Genomic DNA, 24,769 nt, shown 5'->3' with positions numbered 1-24,769 from the left:
TCTGGAAGCTGTCACTCCCGCGTGAAGGATGTAAAGAATAACAGGACAGACCCCGCCCCCGGTTGTCGCTAGAATTAAAGTAAATAACCGGCCAAAGTGCTTGACCTGGAACCTGGCACTTGGAACGCGCCCGGATACAACCAGTGGTGTCTGGGGCTACGTTCTTAAATTGGCCCTGAACTAGTTCGTCCTGTTTCAAGTCCCGTGTTGAAATTCCTGTGGTTATTAACTATGAACAGTTTTCCTCTTCTCCCCTCCCTCCATAGGCGGATTTACTGATCGCCCCCCGACTCCAACCCCTCTCCCGGATCAGGCAGAAAAAAACGAAGTAGAGGCTTTGAGGAGCTCCTGGAGGGTTTGAGCGGGGCGGCCCCAGGGGAGCCCCTGGAGCCTCCCAGGCTCCGCCCTCGGAGGGGCGGGCCCGCGGCTCGGCCTCCTATTGGCTGCCGGTCGCATCACCTGCCGGGTGTGAACCAGGAGGCCAGAGGAGTGGGAGGCCTACCCGGTCCCACCCGGGGCCGTGGGAGGACCGGCATGACGGGGGCCCGACGCTGGGCCCCCCTGCTCCTGTGTCTGCTGCAGTCCGCTCCAGGTAAGGGCGGGGGGCCGCCGGGCAGGCGCGGGGCCGCGGGAGCGCTCCATCCGGTCTGCACCCACCTTCATACCGACCCAGGGAGGGAGTGGCCGGGCAGAGGTCTGTGCGGGGTAACCCTGGTCGTGCGAATCGGCAGAGCCCATTCTCCCCGCCTCCTCCAACCCGCCACCACCAGTTTTCTTCTAACCGGGGACTGAACAGACTCGAGTCTGAAATTCCTTTACGGGAAGGACCTGATCCAGTTTCCTAGTGCCAGCGCAGCCCCAGGTGAACAGAGAAAAATAGATACAGTTCAAAAGTCAGCTGCATTTGTTTATAAAGCGCTTTTTAAGGTTTCCTAAAAGCCCTGTCCGCTGCGTGAATACCACCACACTTGACCCTCATTGGACAGGAAACCAAGCTGAAGTGCCTTGCCCTCGCTGGCGGGGGGACAGGCGTCGGGGGTGGGGGTGGGGGTGTTGGGGGCTGTGGAGGGGTTGGGGGGGTTCCCTCCCCTCCCCTTCCTCCCAACTCAGGGTGTCAAAAGTTCCACCCAAGCCTGAGGGGAAGGAGCACCCGCTTAGTCTAAGCTGTGCTACCGTTTTAACAAGTCACCTTTTTTTTTTTCCTGCACCCTCGCTAGTAAATAAGGTGACAGGGTACAAAATACCTTGGGTGGTTGGGATCCAACCACCAAACCGCAGCCAATCCAGGGAGAAGGACCCCAGATTGGCCCCAGGATATCGCCCTGATCCTAGACTAATAGTTTAAGAGCTTAGAAGGGCCCTTGGACATAATCTAATATTAATGTTAAAAGCCAACATGTGTCTGAGCATCGTCTTTGTGCTGGGCACCACATTATTCTAGTTAAGCGTCGCAACCCAACTGTCCTACAATGTAGGTAGTATTTTCTCCCTTTTCAGATGGGGAAACTGAGGCTCAGAGAAGTTAAGGGAATTACCCCAGAAGGGAGGCATTGGTGAGACACACAGAACAGAGAAGCCTGAGGCTGAAGTGAGCATGGCCAGCTTTGGCTGTGGGGCAGGCGGCTGGTCCTTCTACCTGGGTCAGTCCAGGGACGCCCCAGCTCCTGGTTCCTTCACAGCAGTGTTACGGCAGCTGATGAGGAATAGGGTACCTACGTGGTGGGAGCGGAGGGGGTCCTCTGTACTCCCCTTTTCACCACCAAACTCCGTAGTTCTGCTGTCTAGCCCTAGCTCTCCTTACACTCGATGAATATTTAATGTACAGAACACAAGTTGTGGTGCGAAGGTTTAGGGTGAAGCAAAGCTGAATCCAGGTTCTAATCCTGGCTCCCACACACAATGGGTGTGTAGTCTCAGGCAGTTGGGTTGTGACACTTAACTAGAATAATGTGGTGCCCAACACAAAGAAGTTGCTCAGACAAATATTGGCTTTTGACATTAATATTAGATTATATCCAAGGGCTCTTCTAGCTCTTAAACTATTACTGTGCAATGGGTGTGTAGCCCCTTCTGTCTTAATGGGTATATAGCCTCTTCTGTCTATATATGGAAGGGGAGTGACGCCTACACCACAGAATAGTTTGTCCTGAGGACTGAATGAGGTTTTCATTGAATGTGGATTTGACTGAACTCCACCCTTGTGCCTGGCACCCTTTGAAGGCTCAGTGGAGGGCAACTGGGATTGCCAGGGGGCTCAGTGGTAAAGAATCTGCCTTCCAGTGCAGGAGACACAGGTTTGATCCCTGGGTCGGGAAGATCCCCCAGAGAAGGAAATGGCAACCCACCTCCGTATTCTTGCCTGGGAAATCCATGGACAGAGGAGTCTGGCGGGCTACAGTCCAGGGTCACAAAGAGTCAGACACCATGGAGCGACTGAGCACCTCGAGGGCAACTGCTGTCTGCTAGTTCTCCACTGTGGCCCAGCTCAGATGTGAGGCCTGTTCTCAGATAAGCCACTTGGAGACAGATTTTGGCCTCCTGTGGGCCACCTGCTGGGAAGTCCAGAAACGGGGAGCAGTGTCAGCAGCAGCATCCAGGTGATACAGTTCCAACGAGAGGACACAGGTTGGGGTGAGAGCAGGAGCCCAAAAGGGCGGGGGTGTGGGGCTGAACCGAGGGCCATCAGCAGAATGGGTCCCTCCCTCCCTGGTGCCCTTGTGTAAACTGTATGGATTTCTATCATGGTGCATGTGACCTGGCGCATGTGAATTCTCCGTGGGACCATGAGCACCTAAAGGGCAGGAGTAGAGTTGTAGCCCTCTTTGAAACCTCTGGCATGCAGTGATCGAGAGATGTTCTTGACCAGTAATGAGCCACAGATATTGGAAGAATAATGCTGAACATAGATGGAAACAGTGGAAACAGTGGCAGATTTTATTTTCTTGGGCTCCAAAATCACTGCAGATGGTGACTGCAGCCACAAAATTAATAGACGCTTACCTCTTGGAAGCAAAGCTCTGAAAAACCTAGACAGCATATTAAAAAGCAGAGACATCACTTTGCCAACGAAGGTCCGTCTAGTCAAAACTATGGTTTTTCCAGTAGTTATGTACGGATATGAGAGTTAAGCTCACATAAAGAAGGCTGAACGCCAAAGAATTGATGTTTTTGGATTGTGGTGCTGGAGGACTGTTGAGACTCCCTTAGACAGCAAGGAGATCAAACCAGTCAATCCTAAAGGAAATCAACCCTGAATATTCACTGGAGGGACTGATGCTGAAGCTGAAGCTCCAATACCTTAGCCACCTGATGCAAAGAACTGACTCATTTTTCGGATAAGACCCTGATGCTGGGAAAAATTGAGGGTGGGAGGAAAACAAAACAACAGAGGATGAGATGATTGGATGGCATCACTGACTCAGTGGACATGAGTTTGTGCAAACCCCGGGAGATATGACAGGGAAGCTGGGCATGCTGCAATCCATGGAATCGTAAAGAGCTGAACATGACTTCGTGGCTGAAGAACAACAGGCCCCATGAGAACCTAGGGGAGGAAGTGTGATCAAGAGCTCAGACTTTGGGGATTTCCCTGGTGGTCCAGTGGTTAAGAATCCACCTGCCAGTGCAGGGCACATGGGTTCAATCTCTGGTTGGGGAAGATTCCACATGCTTCGGAGCAGCTAGGCCAGTGAACCACCACTGAAGCCTTCGTGCCCTAGAGCCAGTTTGCCACAACAAGAGAAGCCAAGGCAATGAGAAGCCCACTCACCACAACAAAGAGCCCAGCCCCCACAACTACAGAAAGCCCTCCCATAGCAATGAAGACCTCAGCCAAAAATAAAAATAAATTAAAAAAAAAAAAAGAGCTCAGACTTTGGGATTGACTAGGCCTGCATGGATTTGAATTCCATTTCTGCAACTTATTAGCTGAGAGGGCCTCAGTTTCCTCATCTGTAATGTGATGCTCACAATTAGTACCTGCCTCCTGGAGATGTGGGGCAGATTGAAGGAGAAAGTGCAGATAACATAGTTTGCATCGTGCCTGGCACATAGTTAGGACACGATACACATTAGCTGCTATCACTAGCAGCAGCAGCATCGCCACCACTTCTGAAAGATGTCAGGAAGACTCCCCGGAGGAAGTGACATTTGAATCAAGTGTTGAAAAGATTAGATGGCGAATACCACGCTGTCAAGGACGCTTGGGTTCAAGGACACACAGAGGAATGGAGTGGTTTGAGAAGGGTGGGAAGGAAGATTGGTTGCAGCCTGGTGAGGTGTGTTGGTGAGCTGTCAGGAAGATGTCAACGAGATGGCCAGGCCAACCTGGGCAGGGCTTCACGTACCCTGATAAGGAGCATGGACTTTATTCTGAGAGCAAGGGAAGGGCGGGAACTGGGCAGCTGTGTAAGCAGATGCATATTTCAGAAGATGAGCAGTGAGAAGGAAGAAGTGCCAAGGAGGAAAGTTAGGGGCAAGTTAGAGGCGATCAGGGAAAGAGCCACTGGGACGGTGACATCTGAGCAGAGATGTGAAGGAAGCAAAGAAGTGAGCCAGATGGAATATCCAGGGGGAGAACAGTCTAGGCAGAAGGAACAGCTTGTGAAAAGGCCTGGAGGTGAGTGCAGGCCCATCACGCTCTAGGAACAGGAAGGGGCCAGTGTGGCTGGAGGGGACAGAGTCCTGGGGCATCCTGGGTCAGACTGGGTAGGGTCCTGTGGGTGACGGCAAAGACTTTGGTTTTACCTTGAGTGAAACAGGAGCCACTGGGGCTTTAAAGCAAAAGGGTGACATGATCTGACTTTCATTTTAACCCTTGCTGCCACATGCCATATGGATTGAGGAGACAAGGCTGGAAGCAGGGACAGCAGTTAGGTGGCCTTAGGGATAATCCAAGTCCTCACAGTATTCATTCATTCACTCAACAGATTTCACTGTGCACTTACTGTGTGCATAGGGACCTTTGCAGGCAGACGCTGGGGACATGGCTGAGGACAGGACAGAGCCTCCATTCCATGAGACCCTCGGGGCCATTCCCCCTGAAGTCCAGGGATCTATCAGATGGTCCTGCTCTGTGCTGTTTTGCTGGAACCCTCAAGTGCCAGGGTGGGCTTCCCAGCCTGGCACAGATGGGCTGCTGAGGTCTAAGGAGGGGAAGGGGCTGTAGGTCACACAGCTATAACTGGAATCATGCCCCCTGGATCCCCAGCCTACATCACATCCCGTCTGCTTCAGCCACCCCAGATAATGCCTGTTTCTTAAACTGAGCAAGCACCCGATTGCCTGCCATGCCACTCTTCAGCTCAGAATGGCTCCAGGCTTCATGACCTCTTTCTCCTCCACAGGGCGGCCCCTCCTGGCCCCTCCCCAGAATGTGACGCTGCTCTCCCGGGACTTCAGTGTGTACCTGACGTGGCTCCCAGGGCCTGGAAACCCCCAGAACGTGACCTATTTTGTGGCCTATCAAAGGTGGAGGGGTGCCTCTGGGCTGGTGGGGTGGGGGCGGTGGGCCTGAAGACGTGGACAGGGGCCGGAGGGGCTTCTCTGCAATAAGTAGCTGCATTCAGTGTGGACAGCACCCGCTGGTTCTCTTAGTCTCACAGGTGATAGCATGCGGCAGGTATTGGGAGAGGGTATTCATGAAAACTCTGGAGGTGGGGGTGATGCTGAATGGAGAACAGTGCCCAGGCGATGGACCTGCCAGGAGTGAGGCAGGATCCTTGAGAAAAGTCCGAGAAGGGCATGGATGGAGCTGTGAGGGCCCGACAATGGGAATCTAGAGGGCCTAGGTAAAGTGCTTGACATTATAGCAGGTAAAGGAGGCAGAGATATCTCTTGCAGAGCTGTGTTAGACATGGTGAAATGATCACCCTTTTCCCCACGGAGCCTGCACAGAGCCTTGGGGTCCTTCTCACGTTGGCAGCCCAGGTATCCATCGCTGATGCAGAGGAGTCTAAAAGTCTAAAAGTGAAGGCAGATTTGTCATCTTTGCACATAGGTGGAAGTCATCTGAAGATCTTTCATTAGAGAGTAAGCTAATAAAAGCAGCTACTCAGCAGCATTAATCTAGAATTGGTGGGAAGGAGGAGGCAGGAAGGAGAAGAACTGCCACATACTCAAGACTCTTCCTGTGCCAGGCTGAGTGTTAGGAGCCTAGCGTGAGTACCTCCCTTCTGCCTCCCTGTATTGCCAGGCAGGCTCTGCATTTCCCCTGCGTTAGAGGTGAGGAATAACTCAGGCCGTGACTTGAGTAAGGAAGTCAGTGATGGAAGCAGAAGAAAAACCCGCATTTGTCCAACCCCAAAGCTTGTGCTCTTCCTGTTCTATCATGGTGCCTCCATGTGTAGCCTCCAGATGTGAACGGTGGGGGCCTGGCTTGGGAAAGGACAGACTGTAGAGAGCTTTCCAAAGAAAGAATGGGAACTGCCCTGGTGGTCCAGTGGTTAAGAATCCGCCCGCCAATGCAGGGAACATAGGTTCGATCCCTGGTCCGGGAAGATCCCACATACAGCAGGGCAGCTAAGCCCATGGGCCACAACTACTGAGCCTGTGCACCCTGGAGCCCACGCTTCACTGTAGGAAACCACCATAACTGAGAAGTAGCCCCAGCTCATCACAACTGGAGAAAGTCCACACGCAGCAACAAAAACCCAGTGCGGCCAGAAGAGAGAAAGAAAAGAAAAAAGAGAATGACGCAGAACTGTATCGGAGGCAGAAAATACCCAGCGTGTTCTGCGTGTTGGCTGTGTGTCTGCACGTGTCCATTCATGAAACATATTTAGTCTCACACTGCGCTGCGAGGAAGGATTCAGGGACTCCGCTCTACCGGGGAGGGAATTGAAGCACTAAGAGGGTGTTTTGCTCAAAACCACACAGCTAGGCATAGTGGAGTTGGGATAAATTGATTAAAGAATTGAAAGCCTAACCTCAGACCTTTATGATATTTTCCTGTCCTTTTACACTTTTGAAACACCTGTGCGGATTCCAAAACTGTGATGTTCTAATAGTACTATTTTTTCATTTATTAGCTAGAATTATTTTACAAAGAGATGCTTCCTTTCATGTAGTATTTGATATTCAGTGGTACTGTTCATACAGGCAAGATGGAATAAATGCTTGAAATTTTTTTCTTTACCAGTTTGGAAGATAATGAATTGGTTCCCTATCATGTCCCAAAGATGACTGCCTTGTTTTTTTTATTATTATCACCAACTCAAGTAGTTAAACATATCTAATGGTTTAGTTCATTGCAATTGATTCTACTCATTGAAGCTTGAATTGTCTCATCTTTGGCCAATGAAAGTCTCTTCAGGTTGGCTCCTGAGTCCTTTGAACTTGACCCTAGTAAGTCTTGATATCTTTATTGTCATTTGTTGCAAACAGATGTTCCAGACTCATTTGCACAATTCCTGACCTAAAACCTGAAATCAACCATGTCTCCATTTGGTAAAAAATGGTTTTAAAGAACACTGTGTAGCTGTCTGATCACTACTGCCCTATTGCTTAGAGATCTTTTCAGTGAACAGAACTGGGTGATATGTATAAAAAATCCCATCTCTATTCCTGGCTTCTACTGAGATGGCTGATTAAATCTGCGAGTCACACTCATGATCTCTTTATCAAATGATTTTCCAGCCACAACTTTGGTGTTCTCTCCAGAACATGCTTTCTTATTTTTTTGCAATATCCATAGGCTGAGAATTTCCCTAATCTTCAAGTTCTGGTTCCTTTCGACTTAGCAATTCCTTCTATCTGTCTCTGTCTCTCTCCTCTCTCATTGTACTGTAAGCAGTCAGAAGAAATCAGGTTACATCTGCAGCACATTGCTTAGAAATCTCTACAGCTAAGTAACCAAGTTTATCACTTTCCACTTCTGATTTTCCATGAAAACACTGGGATGTAATTCAGCCACACTCATTGCCACTCTATAACAAGGACCAATTTTCTTCCAGTTTCCAATAAGATATTCCTCCTTTCCATCTGATCACTCCCAGAATCACATTTTGTTATAGCTCTTAACCATGACTCGTCCATCTTAGGTGACCCTGCATGGCATGGCTCATAGCTTCGTTGAGTCACATAAGCCCCTTCACCACGACAAGGCTGTAATCCATGAAGGGGATCTATATTCTTACCACTAGTCTTTTCAAGGCAATTTAGGCTTTTGCTCACATGAACTTCAAACCCTTGCAGCTTCTACCCATAACCCAACTGCAAAGCCACTAACTCATTTTTAGGTATTTGTTACATTAGCACCCCTGAGACCTTTCTCAGGAGATGATCACTTCCCTTCTCTCTGGGTCCTCATCTGGCCTTTTTTCCATGTGAGAGCAGCCATGGTGTCCCTTCCTCTTCTCCTAAAGGTGCTAGTCTTACTGGCTTAGGGCCTCACCCTTAGGACTGTGTTTAATCTTGCTGCTGCTGCTGCGTCGATTCAGTCGTGTCCGACTCTGTGCGACCCCATAGACGGCAGCCAACCAGGCTTCCCCTCCCTGGGATTCTCCAGGCAAGAACACTGGAGTGGGTTGCCATTTCCTTCTCCAATGCATGAAAGTGAAAAGTGAAAGTGAAGTCGCTCAGTCGTGTCCGACTCTAGCGACCCCATGGACTGCAGCCTACCAGGCTCTTCCATCCATGCGATTTTCTAGGCAAAAGTACTGGAGCGGGGTGCCATCGCCTTCTCCGGTGTTTAATCTTAATTACCTCTTTAAAGGCCCCGTCTCCAAATACAGTCACACTGGGATGTTAGGGCTTCAACATATGAACTGGGAAGGGGGGTGCTGTACGATTTAGCCAATGATACTGATAAACTGGATTTCAGTAAATTTAAAACTTTTGTTCTTTAAAAAAATAAAATAAAACCCCAAAGAAAATGAAAAAGTCAGTCATTGAGAAGTATATATTCACAATACATACACTGACAAAGAACTTATATCCAAAATAGACAAAGAACTCCTACATCTCAAAAATAAGATGAATCACCCCAAAATATTTGAATAGTCACCTAACAAAAGAAGATATGTAAATGGCCAAAAAGCATATGAAGAGATGTTCAACATCATTAGTCTTTAGGGAAATGCAAATTCAAGCTACAAGGAAATACACACACCACTAGAATGGTTAAAATGAAAAGATGTGACAGTACTAAATGTAGACAAGCACGTGGAGGGCATTTTGTTGTTTAGTTGCTAAGTTGTGTCGACTCTTCACAACCCCGGGATTGTAGCCCACTGGCTCCTCTGTCCCTGAGATTTCCCAGGCAAGAATACTGGAGTGGGTATGGAGGGCATATGGCCCTCCATATTTGGAGGTTTTGCAGCCACAGGTTCAACCAACCATGGAACAAAAATATTAAAAAAAAAATTCAGACAGCCCCAAAAGACAAACTTGAATTTGCCACACAGTAGCAAATATTTATGTAGCATTTGCATCATATTTACAATTATTTACATACTGCTTGCATTTATGTTTAATATCATAAGTGATCTAGAGATGATTTAAAGTATATGAGAGAATGTACATGTGTTGTATGCAGATACAAAGCCCCTTATGTAAGGGAACTTAACTCTGCAGATTTCTGTATCGGTGAGGGGGCACTAGAACCAATCCCTTGTGGATACTGATCCACAACCAATCCCTTGTGGATATATATTGTTGGCGGGAACTACAATGATATAGTCACTTTGGAAAACAGCTTTACAGTTTCTGGTAAAGTTACACATTCAGTGACCACGTTTCCCGAATTCCACTCCTAGATCTATATCCAAGAGATGTGAAAACATATGTCCATATGAAGACTTGTGTGTGAACTTTCATAGCAGCTTAATTCATAATTCCCTGTTACAGACTGAATGAATTGTGTTCCACCCCTTAGTCACTCATGTGTTAAAGCTCTAATACCCTTGGGACTATATTTGGAGATAGAGTCACAAGTATACCGTATTTAGGATGTAAGAGGCAGTTAAGATTAAATGTGGTCCTAAGGGTGAGGCCCTTAGCCAATAGGATTAGCACCTTTATGAGAAGAGGAAGGGACACCAGGGCTGCTCTCACACAGAGAAAAGGCCAGGTGAGTACACAGGGAGAAGGAAGGTGACCATCTCCTGAGAGAGGCCTCAGAAGATAGCAAATCTGCTGACACCTTGATCTTGGACTTCTCGTCTCCAGAACCGTGAGAAATCGGTGTATTTGTATCATTTAAGATTACACATATAAGTGACTTCATATGATATTTGTCTTCCTCTGTCTGGCTTAATTTGCTTAGTATGACAATCTCTAGGCCCAGCCATGTTGCTGCAGATGACAACTACCACCACCATATTTCATAAATGAAGAATAAATTAAAATAAATATAAGAGCAAATCAAAACAACAGATAATGCCTTAAAAGAAACAGAAGGTGAAAAGAGAGAAACTTTTAAAAATCAAAGAGAACTGGAATGTAAATGCTCAAGTTATAAGACTGACAGAAGAAAGCACAGGAGAGGATCTTCGTGGCCTTGAGTCAGGCTCACATTCTTAGGACACCGAAAGAAAAGAAAGCTGAAGTGTTAGTCTGCCAGGGCTGCCGCAACAAAATGCCAGACTAGGGGCCTAAACTCTGTTTAAACACTGGCTTATCACAGTGATATTTTAAAAACATAAACTGGATAACCTCAGTTCCCCTGTTCAGAACCTTCCGGCGGTTTCCTATGACATACGGAATAAAATCCAAACTCCAAACCAAGACGGTGAGACTCCGCCTGCTCTGCCCACCCCCCTCCCTCCTCATCTCCTGTCTGCCCACCCTCTGTGTTCCTTGTCCACTGGGCTTTGGCCACCCTGGTCTTGCTTTTTTCCTGGACTAATCAAGTCCCTTCCCATCACAAGGCTTTTGCTTTTGTGATTTCCTTCCCCCCACCCCTTCTCCTGGCTCCCTTCTCAGCATCCCAGCCTCAGCTTCAGCACTGTCTTCCTGGCCTTTCCTGAGCTGCCTTCAGAAAGTAGTCACCCCACCTTCCCCTGTTATCACTGCACTTACCAGCTCCTGGATTTGTCTTGTCGATTTGCCGATGGTGGGAAAGCCCCTCCCTCCAGAGCATCAGTTCCTGAGGGCAAGACCTTGTCTGCCAAGAATTGCAGATTCCCCAAGAACAATGCCCAGCAAGCGGGTCCCTCCTTTGCACCTCAGTGCTCTCAGGAAGTTGGAGTCATGGACTTGGGTGTCCCCTCTGACATTCACGTAGCAGCCAGCACTGAGTGGGACACACAGCAGGGGGCCTGTAACTGCCTGGATGAATAAACGTGGTGGAGAATGGTTACTAGCAGGGCGGCCCTGTGAGGGAGACATCACAAATGAGGAGACTCAGCCTTAGGGGCGTTAAGGTCCCAGAGCTAGTGATGGGCAGAGCCTGGGTTCCACCCTCATCTGTCATTCTTGAGCCCAAGCTCCTAACAAGACGGTCCTTCTTCTTTCTCAGCCGATGGCTGGCTGGCTGGACAGATAGATGGATGGACAATCAGGTGGGATGGAGGGGCAAGTAATCATGCATTCTCCAAGTTTCCTCACCCCAAGAGGCCGAATCCATGACCTACACTCTTTTGTCTCCTCTCTCAGCTTTGCACCCCCCAGACGGTGGCGGAGAGTGAAAAAGTGTGCAGGAACCAAAGAGCTGGTGTGTTCTCTAATGTGCCTGGAGAAGCAAGACCTGTGCAACAAGTTCAAGGGGCGTGTGCAAGCAGTTTCACCCAGCGCCAGGTCCCCCTGGGTAGAGTCCAAGTTCATGGATTACTTCTTTGAAGGTAGGGAAGGGACCTGTGAGAGGGAGGCTGTCTGCCCAGGAGCTCAGCTCGGTGGCACTGCTATCTGTCCTAGCCATCTGCCCTCCACTTCCCCAAAGCGGTGGGCAGCTCTGGAGCCACCGCCACGGGCCCCAGCCTGTAGTCCAAGTAGTCTGACTTTGCAATTGGGAATCAGAGTTCGCCAGCGCCAGCAGTTCAGTCTGTGTGTGTGTGTGTGTGTGTGTGTGTGTGTGTGTGTGTGTGAGTCGCTCAGTGGTGTCTGACTCTTTGCAACTGAATGGACTATAGCCCACCAGGTTCCTCTGAGCATGGAATTCTCCAGATAAGAATCCTGGAGTGGGTAACCTATCCCTTTTTCAGGGGATCTTCCCAACCCAGGGATCAAACCCAGATCTCCTGCATTGCAGGCAGATTCTTTACCATCTGAGCCACCAGGGAAACCCAGTTGCGCTTGAACCTCCAACTAATGAGGTTCATGATCTTCTACTGTGTACAACCTTGGTTATGAACGGCACAAGGCATTTTATTTATTCCTATTTTTGTTAATGTTCAGTCTCTCTCTTTCAGAAACAATTTTTAAAAAATTTTAGTTGCAAAAATAACTTCTGTACACCACAGAAATTTCAGGGGAGAGAGAGATAAGAATAGGGAGGAAAACATTCCCCATGCTTATAACCTTCAGGAACCACCACTGTTAGCATTGAGTGAAGAGGGCAATGTTTTCTCCAGTGTATTTTATTTCTGATCCTCACAATAGGCCTGTGAGGTTCATTTTAATCCACCCATGTTTTAAAAAAATTAAACAATTAAAACTCAAAAAAGTTAAGAAACTTACTAGCTCGTAAGTGATAGAGATGTGATATGAAATGGCTCTTTCTGATCTTGGACAAGATGCTGGATTGGGTCAAGAGTAAGAAAGGGAGTATAAATACTCACACAATAGCTTCATGGAACTACAATCTGTAATTTATCACTCAGGCTTCTCAAAATGTTTGAGGACAAAATAGGGCTTGAAGGGAGGGGAGGAAAGGATTGGATGAAGGATGGCGGGAAATAATGACAGAGAAGGAAGAAGCGGTGATTGGGATGGGAGGAAGCTGGCAGGGCAGATGGACAAATGGACAAAGGAATGGATGGATGGATGAGAAGAAAGGAAATGTGGAAACGATAGGGAGGAAGTGATGGATGCGTGGAAAGGAAGCGGTTAGAAGGATGGAGAGATGCTTACAGTGAAGGAGCTACTATGGGTGGAGAAGTACAGGATACAAACGAAACTCAGATGGCTGGGTCAGTGGCTAGAGAGCATAGAAGGAAGGCTGGGTGCCTGGCAAGGGAGGGAAGGGGGAGAGGGAAGGAGAGGCAAAGGAGAAAGGAAAAGCAAGAAGAAAAGATACGTGGAAAGAAAAAGTGGATGGATAGGAAAGATGGGGGATAGCAAAGAAGGCTGATTGGCTAGATGAAAGGAAGAAAGAAAGTATAAATGATTAGGAAGACAGGATGGATAGGAAGGAAGAAATGTCAGCTGGAAAGAAAGCAAGGTAGGAAAATTAGGAAGAAGGAAGGACGGCTGAGAAGGATGTGTGGGTGGGAAGGAAAAGAAGCATAGTCACGAAAGATGGATAGGTGGATGGAAAGGAAAAGAAAGCTGGGAAGGCAGACAGAGAGATTGTCTGCCTAGAAGAACGATGGATGAATATGAATAAGAATTAGAACAATAAAGGGACAGATACAGAGAGGTGCTTACTTTTTTATTTTTTTAATTAATTTTTTTGTTGTTGTTTCTTCCTCCCTAAAGCTCTTCTGATTCTCTCTTAGACCACACCTCAAACTTGAATGATCCTTCCTGCCTTTTTTTGCCCTCAACTGTGACCGTGGTCACTTTCTCTCTTGAGTTTTTTTAGTTTGAATATTTCATTTCCCTCTAATTTCCTCCAACTCCTTGAGGTCAAAATTTGTGGGGGCCTCGTCTCCCCAGTTCTCTCAGCTCCCTACCCGGGGCTTAATACATATCAGAGTCCAGTGGGTGTTTCCTGAACACGTAAGTGGTGGCACCTTGCAGAAGCCCCATGCTTTCCCTGAGCACAAACACAGAGCAGGGAAGGCCAGTGTGGTCAGGGCTCCTGCTGTCTGGTACTCAAGGAAGGCTGCATGGAAACAGTGGCATTTCAGCTGGACCTGGAACAATGGTATATTAATTTTCTCTTGTTGCTTTATTCCTTGTCACTGCCCCCTCCATCTTCAAACCATCAGTCAAACCTATATAACCTTGATCAGACTGTCCGTAGAAATGGACATTAAAGATTCTGCCAGTGAGGGCTCAGAAGGAAGTGAAGAGCGTCACAGAGGAAACCTACATCCCCTTCAGGTATGTGTGTGTGCTCAGTCACTCAGTCATGTCCAACTCTTTGAGACCCTTTGGGCTGAAATCCACCAGACTCTTCTGTCCATGGGATTTTCAAGGCAAGGATACTGGAATGGGTTGCTATTTCCTCCTCCAGGAGATCTCCCCAACCCAGGGATTGAACTCGCATCTCCTGCCTCTCCTGCGTTGACAGACAGATTCTTTACCACTGAGCCATCTAGGAAGCCATAAATCTCTTTTAAGAATAGTTAAATCATCATGAGCAGACTGTTAGTAGAAGTATGGATACTAAAGGTAATGCCTCACAGAAGGAAGTGAGGAATATGTTACTGAGAAATTTGGGAAGGGGGATGCCTCTTATATACTGGAAAACTATGAGCAAAATTGTGTCTTGCATGTGCATGGAAAACAGAACTTATAAATGATTAATTTGGTCATTTATCAAGGAGATTTCCAAGCAAAATACTGAAGGCATGGTCTGGTTTATCATTGGCAACTATAGCAAAAGGCAAGGAGGAAAGAGAGAAACTGAGGAAAGAGCCTAGACAAAAAGGAACCAGGACTCGAACGTCTGGAAAATTCTCAACCTATCCAGATGGCAAAAGATACTAAAATTAAGAGTGTGACGCAGAGAAATAGCCAAGGACGTGACTGTACACCGGGACTTCCTGGTGGCGCTAGTGATAAAGAACCCGCCTGCCAAGGCAGGAGACACAGGTGACGTGGGTTTGATCCCTGGGTGGGGAAGATTCCCTGGTTGAGGGCACAGTACCCCACTCCAGCATTCTTCCCTGGAGAATCCCCAGGGGCAGAGGAGCCTGGCGGGCCACAGTCCACAGGGTAGCAAAGAGTTGGAAGTGACTGAAGCAACTGTGCACTCACACACCCACATGATTGTACAACCATTTACTAAAACCTCAGAAAGATCGAAGCGTTCGGTCCAGAAAACAAGGCTCTTTGAAGAGATTTAAGGGTATGACGTACAGTTCCCTTCAAGCAAGAAAGCTGTTTTGATATTTGGCAAAACTAATACAATTATGTAAAGTTTAAAAATAAAATAAAATTAAAAAAAAAGAAAGCTGAAGTGTTATCCCTCAGCCAGCTCAGCTAAAGCCAAAAATAGAAACGGCTCTTCTCAAAAAGATATGTGGAACTGGCTTCTGTCGAATGCAGTAGGTCCCCGTGACATCTGTAGGAGATCCATAAGCTTCTTGAGAATTTTATATCAGCAGAAACAGTGTCAGTTTGGATGAAAAGGAGCAGAGAGAATATGAAATGAAAGAAGGTTATTGGTCCCCCAATTTCTACTGGAAAGAAGCAGACTGTAAACTATTTACCTGCAAATATCTTTCATGAAAAAGAAGGATTATTCAGAGAGTGGAACCAAGATCCCAGAGGGCAGTGTTGAAAGCCAAGGAGATGTAGTTCCCAGGCCTAAAAATCTAATACAGTTTGTGTAGCTAGATTTCAAAACTGCTTGGGCTCGGTGAGTTTTTTACCTCCTGTTTCCCCCTATTTGAACCAAAATGTCCGTGATTATTGTCCGCTGCCTATCCCACCTCCTTGTATTGGGAGCAGATAACTTGTACTTTATTTTCACTGGTCCACAAGAGGACAGGAATTGAGTCCAGGAGTCATGCTGAATGCATTGTACCCAGACTCTCACCTGAGCCTGATTTAGATACTTTAGAAGATGAGATTTTGAAATTTGAGTTGATGCTGTAATGGGATGAGACCCTGGGGGGCCTTGGGATGGGGTGAGATGGCTCAATGGTAAAGAATCCGCCTACCAGTGTGGGAGATGCAGGAAATGCAGGTTTGATCCCTGAATTGGGAAGATCCCCTGGAGAAGGAAATGGCAATCCCCTCCAGTATTTTTGCCTGGAGAATCCCGTGGACAGAGGAGCCTGGTGGACTACAGTCCATGGGAGTCACAAAGAGTCGGACACAGAGGAGTGACTGAGCCTGCACGCACAGGATGGGGTGAATGTATGTTGCTGTTGAGAGAGACAGGAATTTCAGTCTGTCTCTCAGGAGTCAGACGGAGGACCACGGTAGGCAGAATGACTCCCCCCATAGATGTTCATGCTTTAATCCCTGAACCTCTGAGTATGTTAAATGTTAATATTAGATGGCAAAAGGTATTTTAATTAAGTTTATGGGTGTTAAAATAGTGAGATTATCTTGGATTATCCAAATGGGCCCAGTCTAGTCCCTTGAGTCCTTAAAAGCAGAGACCTTTCTCCAGCTGGAGGCAGAAGAGGTATAGAAGAAGGGGGAATCAGAGAGTTGAAATGTGAGAAGGATTCAATGTGGTGTTTCTGCTTTGAAGATGAAGGGGTTACGTGATTAGAAATGCAGGTGCTGGGACTTCCCTAGCAGTCTGTTTCAACTACAGGGCACATGGGTTCAGTCTCCGGTCAGGGATCTAAGATTCCCACAATGCTATGCAGTGTGGCCAAAAAATTTTACAAGAAGAAAGAAGCGCAGGTGTCTTCAGGAGCTGAGAAAGGCTCCCGGCTAACAAACAGCATGGAAATAAACCTCAGCCTCATAGCTACAGGGAACTGAAATCTGCTAACAACAATAATGAGTATGGGAGTGAATTCTGCCCCCAAAGATCCCAGAGGAGAGCCCAGGCCGGCTGACACCTTGATTTCCACTGAGAACCCCATCAAGCCCGCCCAGACTCTTACCTCTAGAACTGTGACATGATAAATCTGTGTGGACATGAGCCACTGAGGTTGTGGCAATGTTATGGCAGCAACAGAATACTGATACAGACGGGCAGGATGCTGACAGACCAGTGACAGGTGAAGGGCACCCAGGGGGAAGGGACAACGCGAGTCAAGGCGGGTTAACTGTCTCCGTGCTGGGTGAGGAGCAGGCCTGCCCGGAGGCAGGGGCATGCGTGCTCTGTGGCCTGCGGAAGGTCCTGACAGGTCCCGTTCTGTTTCCGCCAGTGGAGCCAGCCCCACCTGTCCTGGTGTTCAACCAGACAGAGGAGATTCTGATTGTCAATGCTACATACCAGCTGCCGCATTGTCTGCCCCAACCAGATATGAACTATGAGGTGAATTTCTGGAAGGAAGGGACTAAGAACAAGGTGAGAAGCCCCTTTCATGCCCCCACAAACTGACTCCCCTTCCCCACTCTCCCAGCAGATCCCCATGCTCTTCACCCTCCAAGCTTTGTCCCTGAATGCCTCCTCCAGGAAGCCTTCCATGCCTACCACTCACTGCTGCAGTCACCCCTTGACTTTGCAGTGTGATTGACTTGTGGCTCACCTCTGCCCCAAGCCCCCACCCAAGGGGCCAAATCCAGGATATCCTTCACCTGCATATTACAGCTAGTAACAACAGAGCAGTTTTTTTTTTTTTTATTATGAAACTTAAAAAAAAAAAATCTGATTGAAGTATGATGGGCTCTGGGAGGCCTACTTGCTGAGGCACCAGATTCATTAGGAAAAAAAAACTAGAAAATTCAGATAAATTCTAGGAAGAAAACCAAAAGTATCCAAAGATGATTTCAAATATCTCTTTGGTATATATACAATTTCAGACTTGTTTCTGTGTATACATGTGCTTATGTCAGTATCTATTTGTTTATGGCAGGGGTTAGCAAATTTTTTCCGTGGCTAGAGAGTAAATATTTTTGACTTGGCAGGCCATATCGTCTCTCACATCTATTCAGCTCTATCTGTAACACAAAAGGAGCCATAAGTAAATAGGTAAATGAAGAGGCGTAGCCATGTTCCAGGAAAACTATTTTCAAAGAAAGGTGAGGTTAAAGTCTATGGACCCCTGTTCTTGTTCATTCTGTCTTTTACTGGACCCAGACTCTCACCCCTGACCTCTGCACACTCTGGGTCCCAGATCTTCATCTAATGTGGTCCTTGCCTTCAAGAACTTCACAGGTGTTCTTGTGCTCTTTCTACTGTCCAGTAGAAAGATAATGTAGAACATATCCTGTCATTTAAATGTTCCACATTCAATTAAGTAGAAAGAAACAAGTGAATTTAGTTTTCATAGTAGATTTTATTTCATTCACTAGAATGTAAACATCTCAACATGTAGTTAATATAAAAATTACTGAGATTTTGGTTGGTCTCCCGTGAAATTTGGTATGTATTTTATACTGGAGCGCATCTTGGTTGATACCAGCCATGTTCCAAGTGCTCAATAGCCCCATGTGGCCCGGTGGCTACTGTGTTGGACAAGCAGCCCAAGAGTTTTCTGTGTCTGTAATGGCTGAGGGACTACTCCAATGTTGTTCTTTAGTCACTAAGTCGGTTCCAGCTCTTTGCAGCCCCATGGACTGCAGCACACCAGGCTCCTCTGTCTTCCACTATCTCCCGGAGTTTGTTCAAATTCATGTCCATTGAGTCTGTGATGCTATCTAACCATCTCCTCCTTTGCTGCCCCCTTCTCCTTTTGCCTTCAATCCCTTCCAGCATCAGGGTCTTTTCCAATGAGTCGGCTCTTCGCATCAGGTGGTCAAAGTATTAGAGCTTCCGCTTCAGCATCAGTCCTTCTGGTGAATCTTCAGGGGTGATTTCCTCCACCCTAATATTTTGACATGCCCTAAGGGTGGGAAACCTGAGGCATCTGTCCCCGAAAGTGAGGACCCCTGGGCCTTGGTGGGGTGTGCCTGGGAGTGACCCTGAGTGGCAGGGCTGCTTTTGAACCCAGACCATCTCTACCTTGAGACTCAGTGAAGAAGAGAAGCCAGATAGTGTTGGGAAGTGCTCTCTGAATGCTTAAGCCTTAATGCAAGTAAAGAAGTTGTGGGAATCCCAGCTGTGCCACACCTGCCAAGCCCACCCCACCCTGACTGCATGGAGCCAGTTCTCCCCGCAGGTCCATCCTCCTCTTTCTCTCTCCCCACAGACCCGGTTTCCAGACACTCGCCATGGCCAGCCAGTCCAGATTCCTCTCCAGCCAGACACCAGTGGGCACCACTGCCTCAGCGCCAGAACCATCTACTTCTTTGGCAACCCTAAATACAGCGAGTTCTCCGAGCCCACCTGCTTCTTCCTGGAGGCCCCGGGTGAGTGCCAGGTGGTACAGAAGTGAGGACTTTCCCCTGGGCCTTAGGATCTTCCTGGTGGTTAAGAGCCCAGGTCTAGAGACAGACTTGCCTCCATTAAAACCCCAGCTTCACCTCCGCTTGCTATGTGTCTTTGGGCAGTCTACATAACTTCTCTGAACCTTGCTTTCCACCATCTGTAGGATGGGTTTAATTAGGTTTTTTTTTTTCTTTTTAAGTTTTATGTATTCATTTATTTTGGTTGCACTGGGTCTTCACTGCTGCTAGAGGTTTTTCTCTAGCTGCTGCAAGTGGGGCTGCTCTTTGTCGGGGCACAGGAGCTTCTTGTTGCGGTGACTCCTCTCACTGAGGAGCCAGGCTCTAGAGGGTGGGCCTCGGTGGTTGTGGTGTGCAGGCTTAGTTGTCTCGAGGCATGTGGGATCGTCCCAGACCAGGGGTTGAACCCGTGTCACCTGCGTGGGCAGGCAGATTCTTAACCACTGGATCGCCAGGGAAGTCCCGGGTTTATTCTTGTGAGAATTAAACAGGATGATGTATGTGAAGCCTCAGCTCCGATGCAACTGATAGACAGGAGCCCCATTTTCTCTAGTCGCTTTCTCTAGTCATTCTTTTTTTCTTCCTAGGATCCAACTGGGCCCTCTTGTTGCTGCTACCATTTCTGCTTCCACTGCTGTTGGCTGTTGCCATAGGGCCTGTGATGTGGAAGACCTTCAGGGAGAACCCCTGGTTTCAGCAGACAAAGATGCCACAGGCCCTGGTATGGCAAATCTGGGGGTGTGGGACAGAGAGGGAGGGTTATCCAAGAGGAAGGAAGTGGAGCTAGACTTGGTAGATAGTTCAGGTAGAGTATTAGGATGGCCTAGACTGCAAAACGTCTATCTATCTACCCATCTAAATTTTCACCATTAGTGATTCATTCCTTTGGCACCAAATTAAAATAGCAGATATGCCTGGGAGGGACAAGTGCCTTAAGTCCCTTTTTAAAATAGTTTCATCTCTGGTAAGGATTTGTCAAGTGCCAAAAGCAGAACCCCCAGCCTTGGGACTCAGGAGAGATGCCAGGAGGGGAGGCAGGGAGGATGGGATCAAAAGGAGACATCTTAAAAAGATCCCAGCACTTTGTTCACCATCTAACCGAGGGTAAGTCTTACACAGGCAGACCCTGCAATTTCTTCATTGATCTGCTGGCTCACTCACTTAGAACCTGGGGCCACAGGGACAAGGGAAGCCTGGAGAGGTCAGATCTGTTCAGTGAAGGCCTGGGAAAGGAAGCTGAGTCATACATGGGGCTCAGGGTGCACTTGGGTTGTGTGGGAACTTTGAGGATGGGCTCTGAGGGTTTGCCAGACGGAAGTGTTTGACATTCCTGGGCCTGCAGGGAATTCCCACTAACTGGAGGACTACCTCCTTGTTAGACATATCCACACCTGCCCCATCCCTCTACCTTCCCGAGCATGTATGCGTGTGAAGTCGCTTCAGTCATGTCCGACTCTTGGCGACCTTATGGACCATAGCCACCAAGCTCCTCTGTCCACCTTCCCGTTACATGGTAGATCACCAGCTCGACCTCCTGAAGCCAGCGCCTGCAACCTGGACGCTTTCTCTGGCCTCTGGTGCCCTCTGCCTGTGCACATCACAGGCTTCGTGTCCCAGGGAGTTCACGCCACCACCCCTCCATCCCTCCCCCGCTGGTGCTCTGAGGCCTGAGTGCTGCAGTGGCTCCAAGTCCCCAGCAAGGCTCAGCTCCAGCTGCCCTCGAGGTGACCTGATTCATCATACCCCACTACGGGCTGCTGTGCTTTGCTGTCACTTCCTGGGATCACTTCCCAGAGAAACGACTTCCATTTGAATCCCTTGTCTATTTCCGGGGGAACCCAAATTAGAACAGTCATGCTTCCAGAAAGCCTGAATCTTCTGTTCTTCTCTCCTCTCCCCAAATCAGAGCTTCTCCGGACACAGACTCTGCGGGGCAACCTTTCAGCCCGGTGGCCCAGAGTGCCTGCACGACTTGATCGTATGTCCCCAAAAGGAAGTGACCAGAAGGGTCAGGCTGACCTCTAGAGTCAGGGCCCCAGCCCCCGTCCAGGCCAGACCAGAGAAGGACAGCGCTGAGGAGAAGGACGGTGAGGAGAGCACAGATGAAGAGGACCTGGATCCTGGCGTCAGCTTCCAGCCCTATGTTGAACCGCCGCCCTTCCTGGGGCAGGAAGCCCAGAGCCCGGGGCCCACCAAGGCAGGAGAGCCCTGGACTCCTCTGGTCCAGGGGGAAGGGTCCTCTGCCTGCAGTTCTTCAGGCAGAAGCTGGGTCAGCACTGCGGGGTCCTCCTCCCCCTGGGATGAGGCTGGATCCTCGGGCTATTTGGCCAAGAAGGGGCCAGGCCAGGGGATGGGTCGGGAGGAACACCAGAAGCCTCTCCCACCACCCAAGGACTCCAGTTCCCTGGGAGAGCCCTCCAAAGACAACCTCTCCTCCTGGACCAGCTGGGGCTTATCATCACCAGGGCTGAATCTAGTCCCCGGAGAACCCCCAGTTTCTCTTCGGACACTGACCTTCTGCTGGGACAGTAGTCCTGAGGATGATGAGGGGGAGGAAGAAGAGGAGGAAGAGGGCTGGAGGGAGTCAGAAAGTGAGGACAGCGGTGCTGGCAGCTGGGGGGCTAAGAGCCTCCAGAGGACCGAGGTCAGACCCTTGGGGCATTACTTGGCCAGGTGAGCTGTGCCTCCGAGTCTGGTTGCTGCTGAGCTTTCTGGGGACCCAAGACATCATCAAGACTTGAAATCCTGGGAGCATCATTGCTGGGGCAGCAGAGGGTCCTCAGAGCACCTCGGAGAACCCCAGCTATTAGAAGCCGTCCACCAGCCTGAGCCGTCAGAAGCCACCTGCCCTATGACCTGCTTGCTTTGCACCAAGCACCAGGAGGGGTGGAGACAAGAATGGGTGGAGGTCAGAGGTTGGTTGGGTGTAGATCACCCCACTGCCCCTGGGGTGATAGGCCAGCTGGAAAGATTATCTCTGGACAACGTGAAACGGGCAACGTCAGGTCCCAGCGGACATGAAGGCCGACAGCACAAGGGCCCATCCGGCTTTGGGGAGAGAAGGACTTGGAGCGCACCTGGTGGAGCGGAGACTCGCAGCTTTCTCCAGCATCCGCTGGGCTTCCGCCTCCGCAGAACTTAGCCTTCTGGTTTATGAGTTCCCTAGGGTGGGCCCCGGTGAAGAAAAATCTAGTTGGCCGAGGGTGTTGGAGAGGCAGAGGAAGGGGAAGGGCGTCGTCATTGAAGGCCCAGTCTCTGAGTCACGCGTTTCACAATCTAGAATATCAGACAGACCTGGGTCCAGATCCCAGCCCTGCCATTCACCAGTTGTGTGGCCGGCGGGGAGACACCCTCCTCCGTGCCTGAGTCTCCCCACCGCAGCTACCCCCTGGGGCGTGGCGAGAGGTCCGACAGACGCGTGGTGCCTGCCGCATCGTTGGCACTCATCACGCGGTGACCAGAGAATTCTCCCATCCACCCAGGCTCCAGGCGGGTGGGGGCACCACTGGGCATCTCCCACCTGTGACCCCAAACTCAGAGTGACTGGCTTCTCACTCCAAGTCTCCCACCTACCTCCTGCCCCCACTGCCCCCCGTCTTGTGGTCAGGAAACTGAGTTCTCAAAAACTGAAGCCCAGTCAGGGGCGTCTCTGGTCCCTCTCCCTTTTCACGGCAAAGAACCAAATGGTGCACTGTCTAGGGAGTCTGATTAATGGTGGTGGGGAGCAGCCCAGCAGGGAACTGGGCCCCGGGCCTGTGATCCCCAGCTTAGCACTTTAGACCCTTCAGTTGCCCATTCTGGTTGTAAAGGTGTCCCATTTCCCTTCCGATTTTGAGAAACCACTGTCTCTGGAAATAGGTTCTTGCCCGGGGGTAGTGATGGATGTTCTCAAACAACTGCTTCGGTAACCTAATTTTGTCAGCCTTGTGGCCCTGCAAGAACCACAGAGATCAGAGCAAACCTTGCCTCTGCCATTTCACCTGCCAGGACTTAATACATTTTTCCATTGATGCAAAAAACATCTTCATAAGCTTTGTAGCCACAGGGCTGTGCTGTTTAGAAGTCAGCATAAAGGTATAGCATTGAGAGAATGATCTGGAAAAGCTTCTCAAACTTCCAGGGCTTCTCAAACTGTGCTCCCGAAAGACCTGGGCTTCACAGGAGGAGGAGTCTCAATCTCAGGGGAAGCTAGAGGTTCCCCCAGGTTCAACCAGAGCAGCCTCCCCAGACCCCTCATTTTCCTCCAGCACTCTCCACGTGCAGTGGTGCTTGGGAGTCTCCACTGCTAAAGAAAAAATTAGCAAACCCCCTTTGAAGTTGAAAATCCTGTCTTCTGTTTCAGATGAGGAAGCGGAAATGTTGACTTCACTGTATACGTCGCTAAGAGTGAGGTTGGGTCTCTGGCCAGCCTGGGCAACCCCGATCCCCTTGGCCATGTAAACAGTACCAAGGTCTCGGCAAGGGGCACGGGGTTGCAGGGGCCTTCCCCACTGCTGGGAGGCATGCACACGCTTGCGTGCCCAGGCACACACACGTGCCTGTCTGCAGGGGGTTCTCTCCCATGAGGCTTGTCTGCATCCATCATGCAACACAGGAGAAGAAAAACGAGCTGTGCCTGTGGCACTGGGGAAGGCCCAGGGCCGGTTCCCAGGGAAATACCCAGACCAAGCCCGGTGTCCTTTCTGGAACCTGTCGAGCTGCTTCAAGGAGGTAATTCCAAGTCCCTAAAAGCGATCATCACTGTTGTCCTAGGCTGGTGTCAAGTAACTAACCACTGTATTCTGAAACCTTGTGTGTTTTCTAAGTATTTTTTTCAAAGTTTAATTTCTGACATAGGCTGAACCCTCCTTGAATTCTAAAAGTCCAGCTCCTTCATGGTCATTAGGTTATAAACAAAAAACTATGGGCAGCATTAGGAAAGAACATGCTGGCCAGTATTATCATTTGTTAGGTGTAGTCAGCACTGAACTGTTTACAAAGCCCTTTCATAGACTCATTGGCCAGGAACTGCATAGCTTGAGCTCCAAAGCCACATGTGAAGGACAACGGGGGTGGAGTAGGCGATGCCCTAAGTAAAAGCAACATTCCGATTCTTTAGGGTACTGAGAAGTTTATATGTTGCTCTGAGATATTTGTATTTATTTCTAGCTTTATTTTATGTTTATATCATATTTAAATAATTTCCTAATGTTTGTTGGGACCTACCCTAAACTGTTTTAAATAAAGAGCTCTATTTTTAGAGAAAAAGGCAAAATCGAATGGAAAAGTGTGTGCTCTTATTTCTCAAAGGCTTTTCACCAGTCTTGACTGTTAAGACTAGAGTAAGTCCTCTACATACGAATGTGTTCCATTCTGAAAGCACATTGGTAAGTCCGATTTTTTCATTAAGTCCAAAGAAGTTAGCCTAGGTACCCAGCTAACACTATCCGCTATACTGTACTGTAATAGATTTATAGTATTTCTCATACAAATAATGCATACAAACAAACACAAGAAAGTAAAATATATTTCACCTTACAGTACAGTACCTTGAAGCTTCCCG

General features: G+C 48.7%; 1 protein-coding gene across 1 annotated transcript; it reads left to right on the top strand.

Annotated features, from left to right (window-relative positions):
- The first annotated feature begins 458 nt into the window (after positions 1-458).
- Positions 459-24,474, top strand: IFNLR1 (interferon lambda receptor 1). Its single transcript, XM_005900718.2, has 7 exons — positions 459-592; positions 5,346-5,469; positions 11,596-11,780; positions 17,106-17,248; positions 19,032-19,191; positions 19,815-19,948; positions 21,134-24,474. Exons 1-7 carry the CDS (start codon positions 535-537, stop codon positions 21,902-21,904), a joined length of 1,575 nt encoding a protein of 524 aa, XP_005900780.2. The 5' UTR covers positions 459-534; the 3' UTR covers positions 21,905-24,474.
- Positions 24,475-24,769: the final 295 nt, after the last annotated feature.

Source organism: Bos mutus, chromosome 2 (genome assembly GCF_027580195.1).
Source record: "Bos mutus isolate GX-2022 chromosome 2, NWIPB_WYAK_1.1, whole genome shotgun sequence".
NCBI lineage: Eukaryota > Metazoa > Chordata > Mammalia > Artiodactyla > Bovidae > Bos > Bos mutus.
Note: the sequence above shows the minus strand (reverse complement) of the source record. Positions and strands in the feature narration are given on the sequence as shown.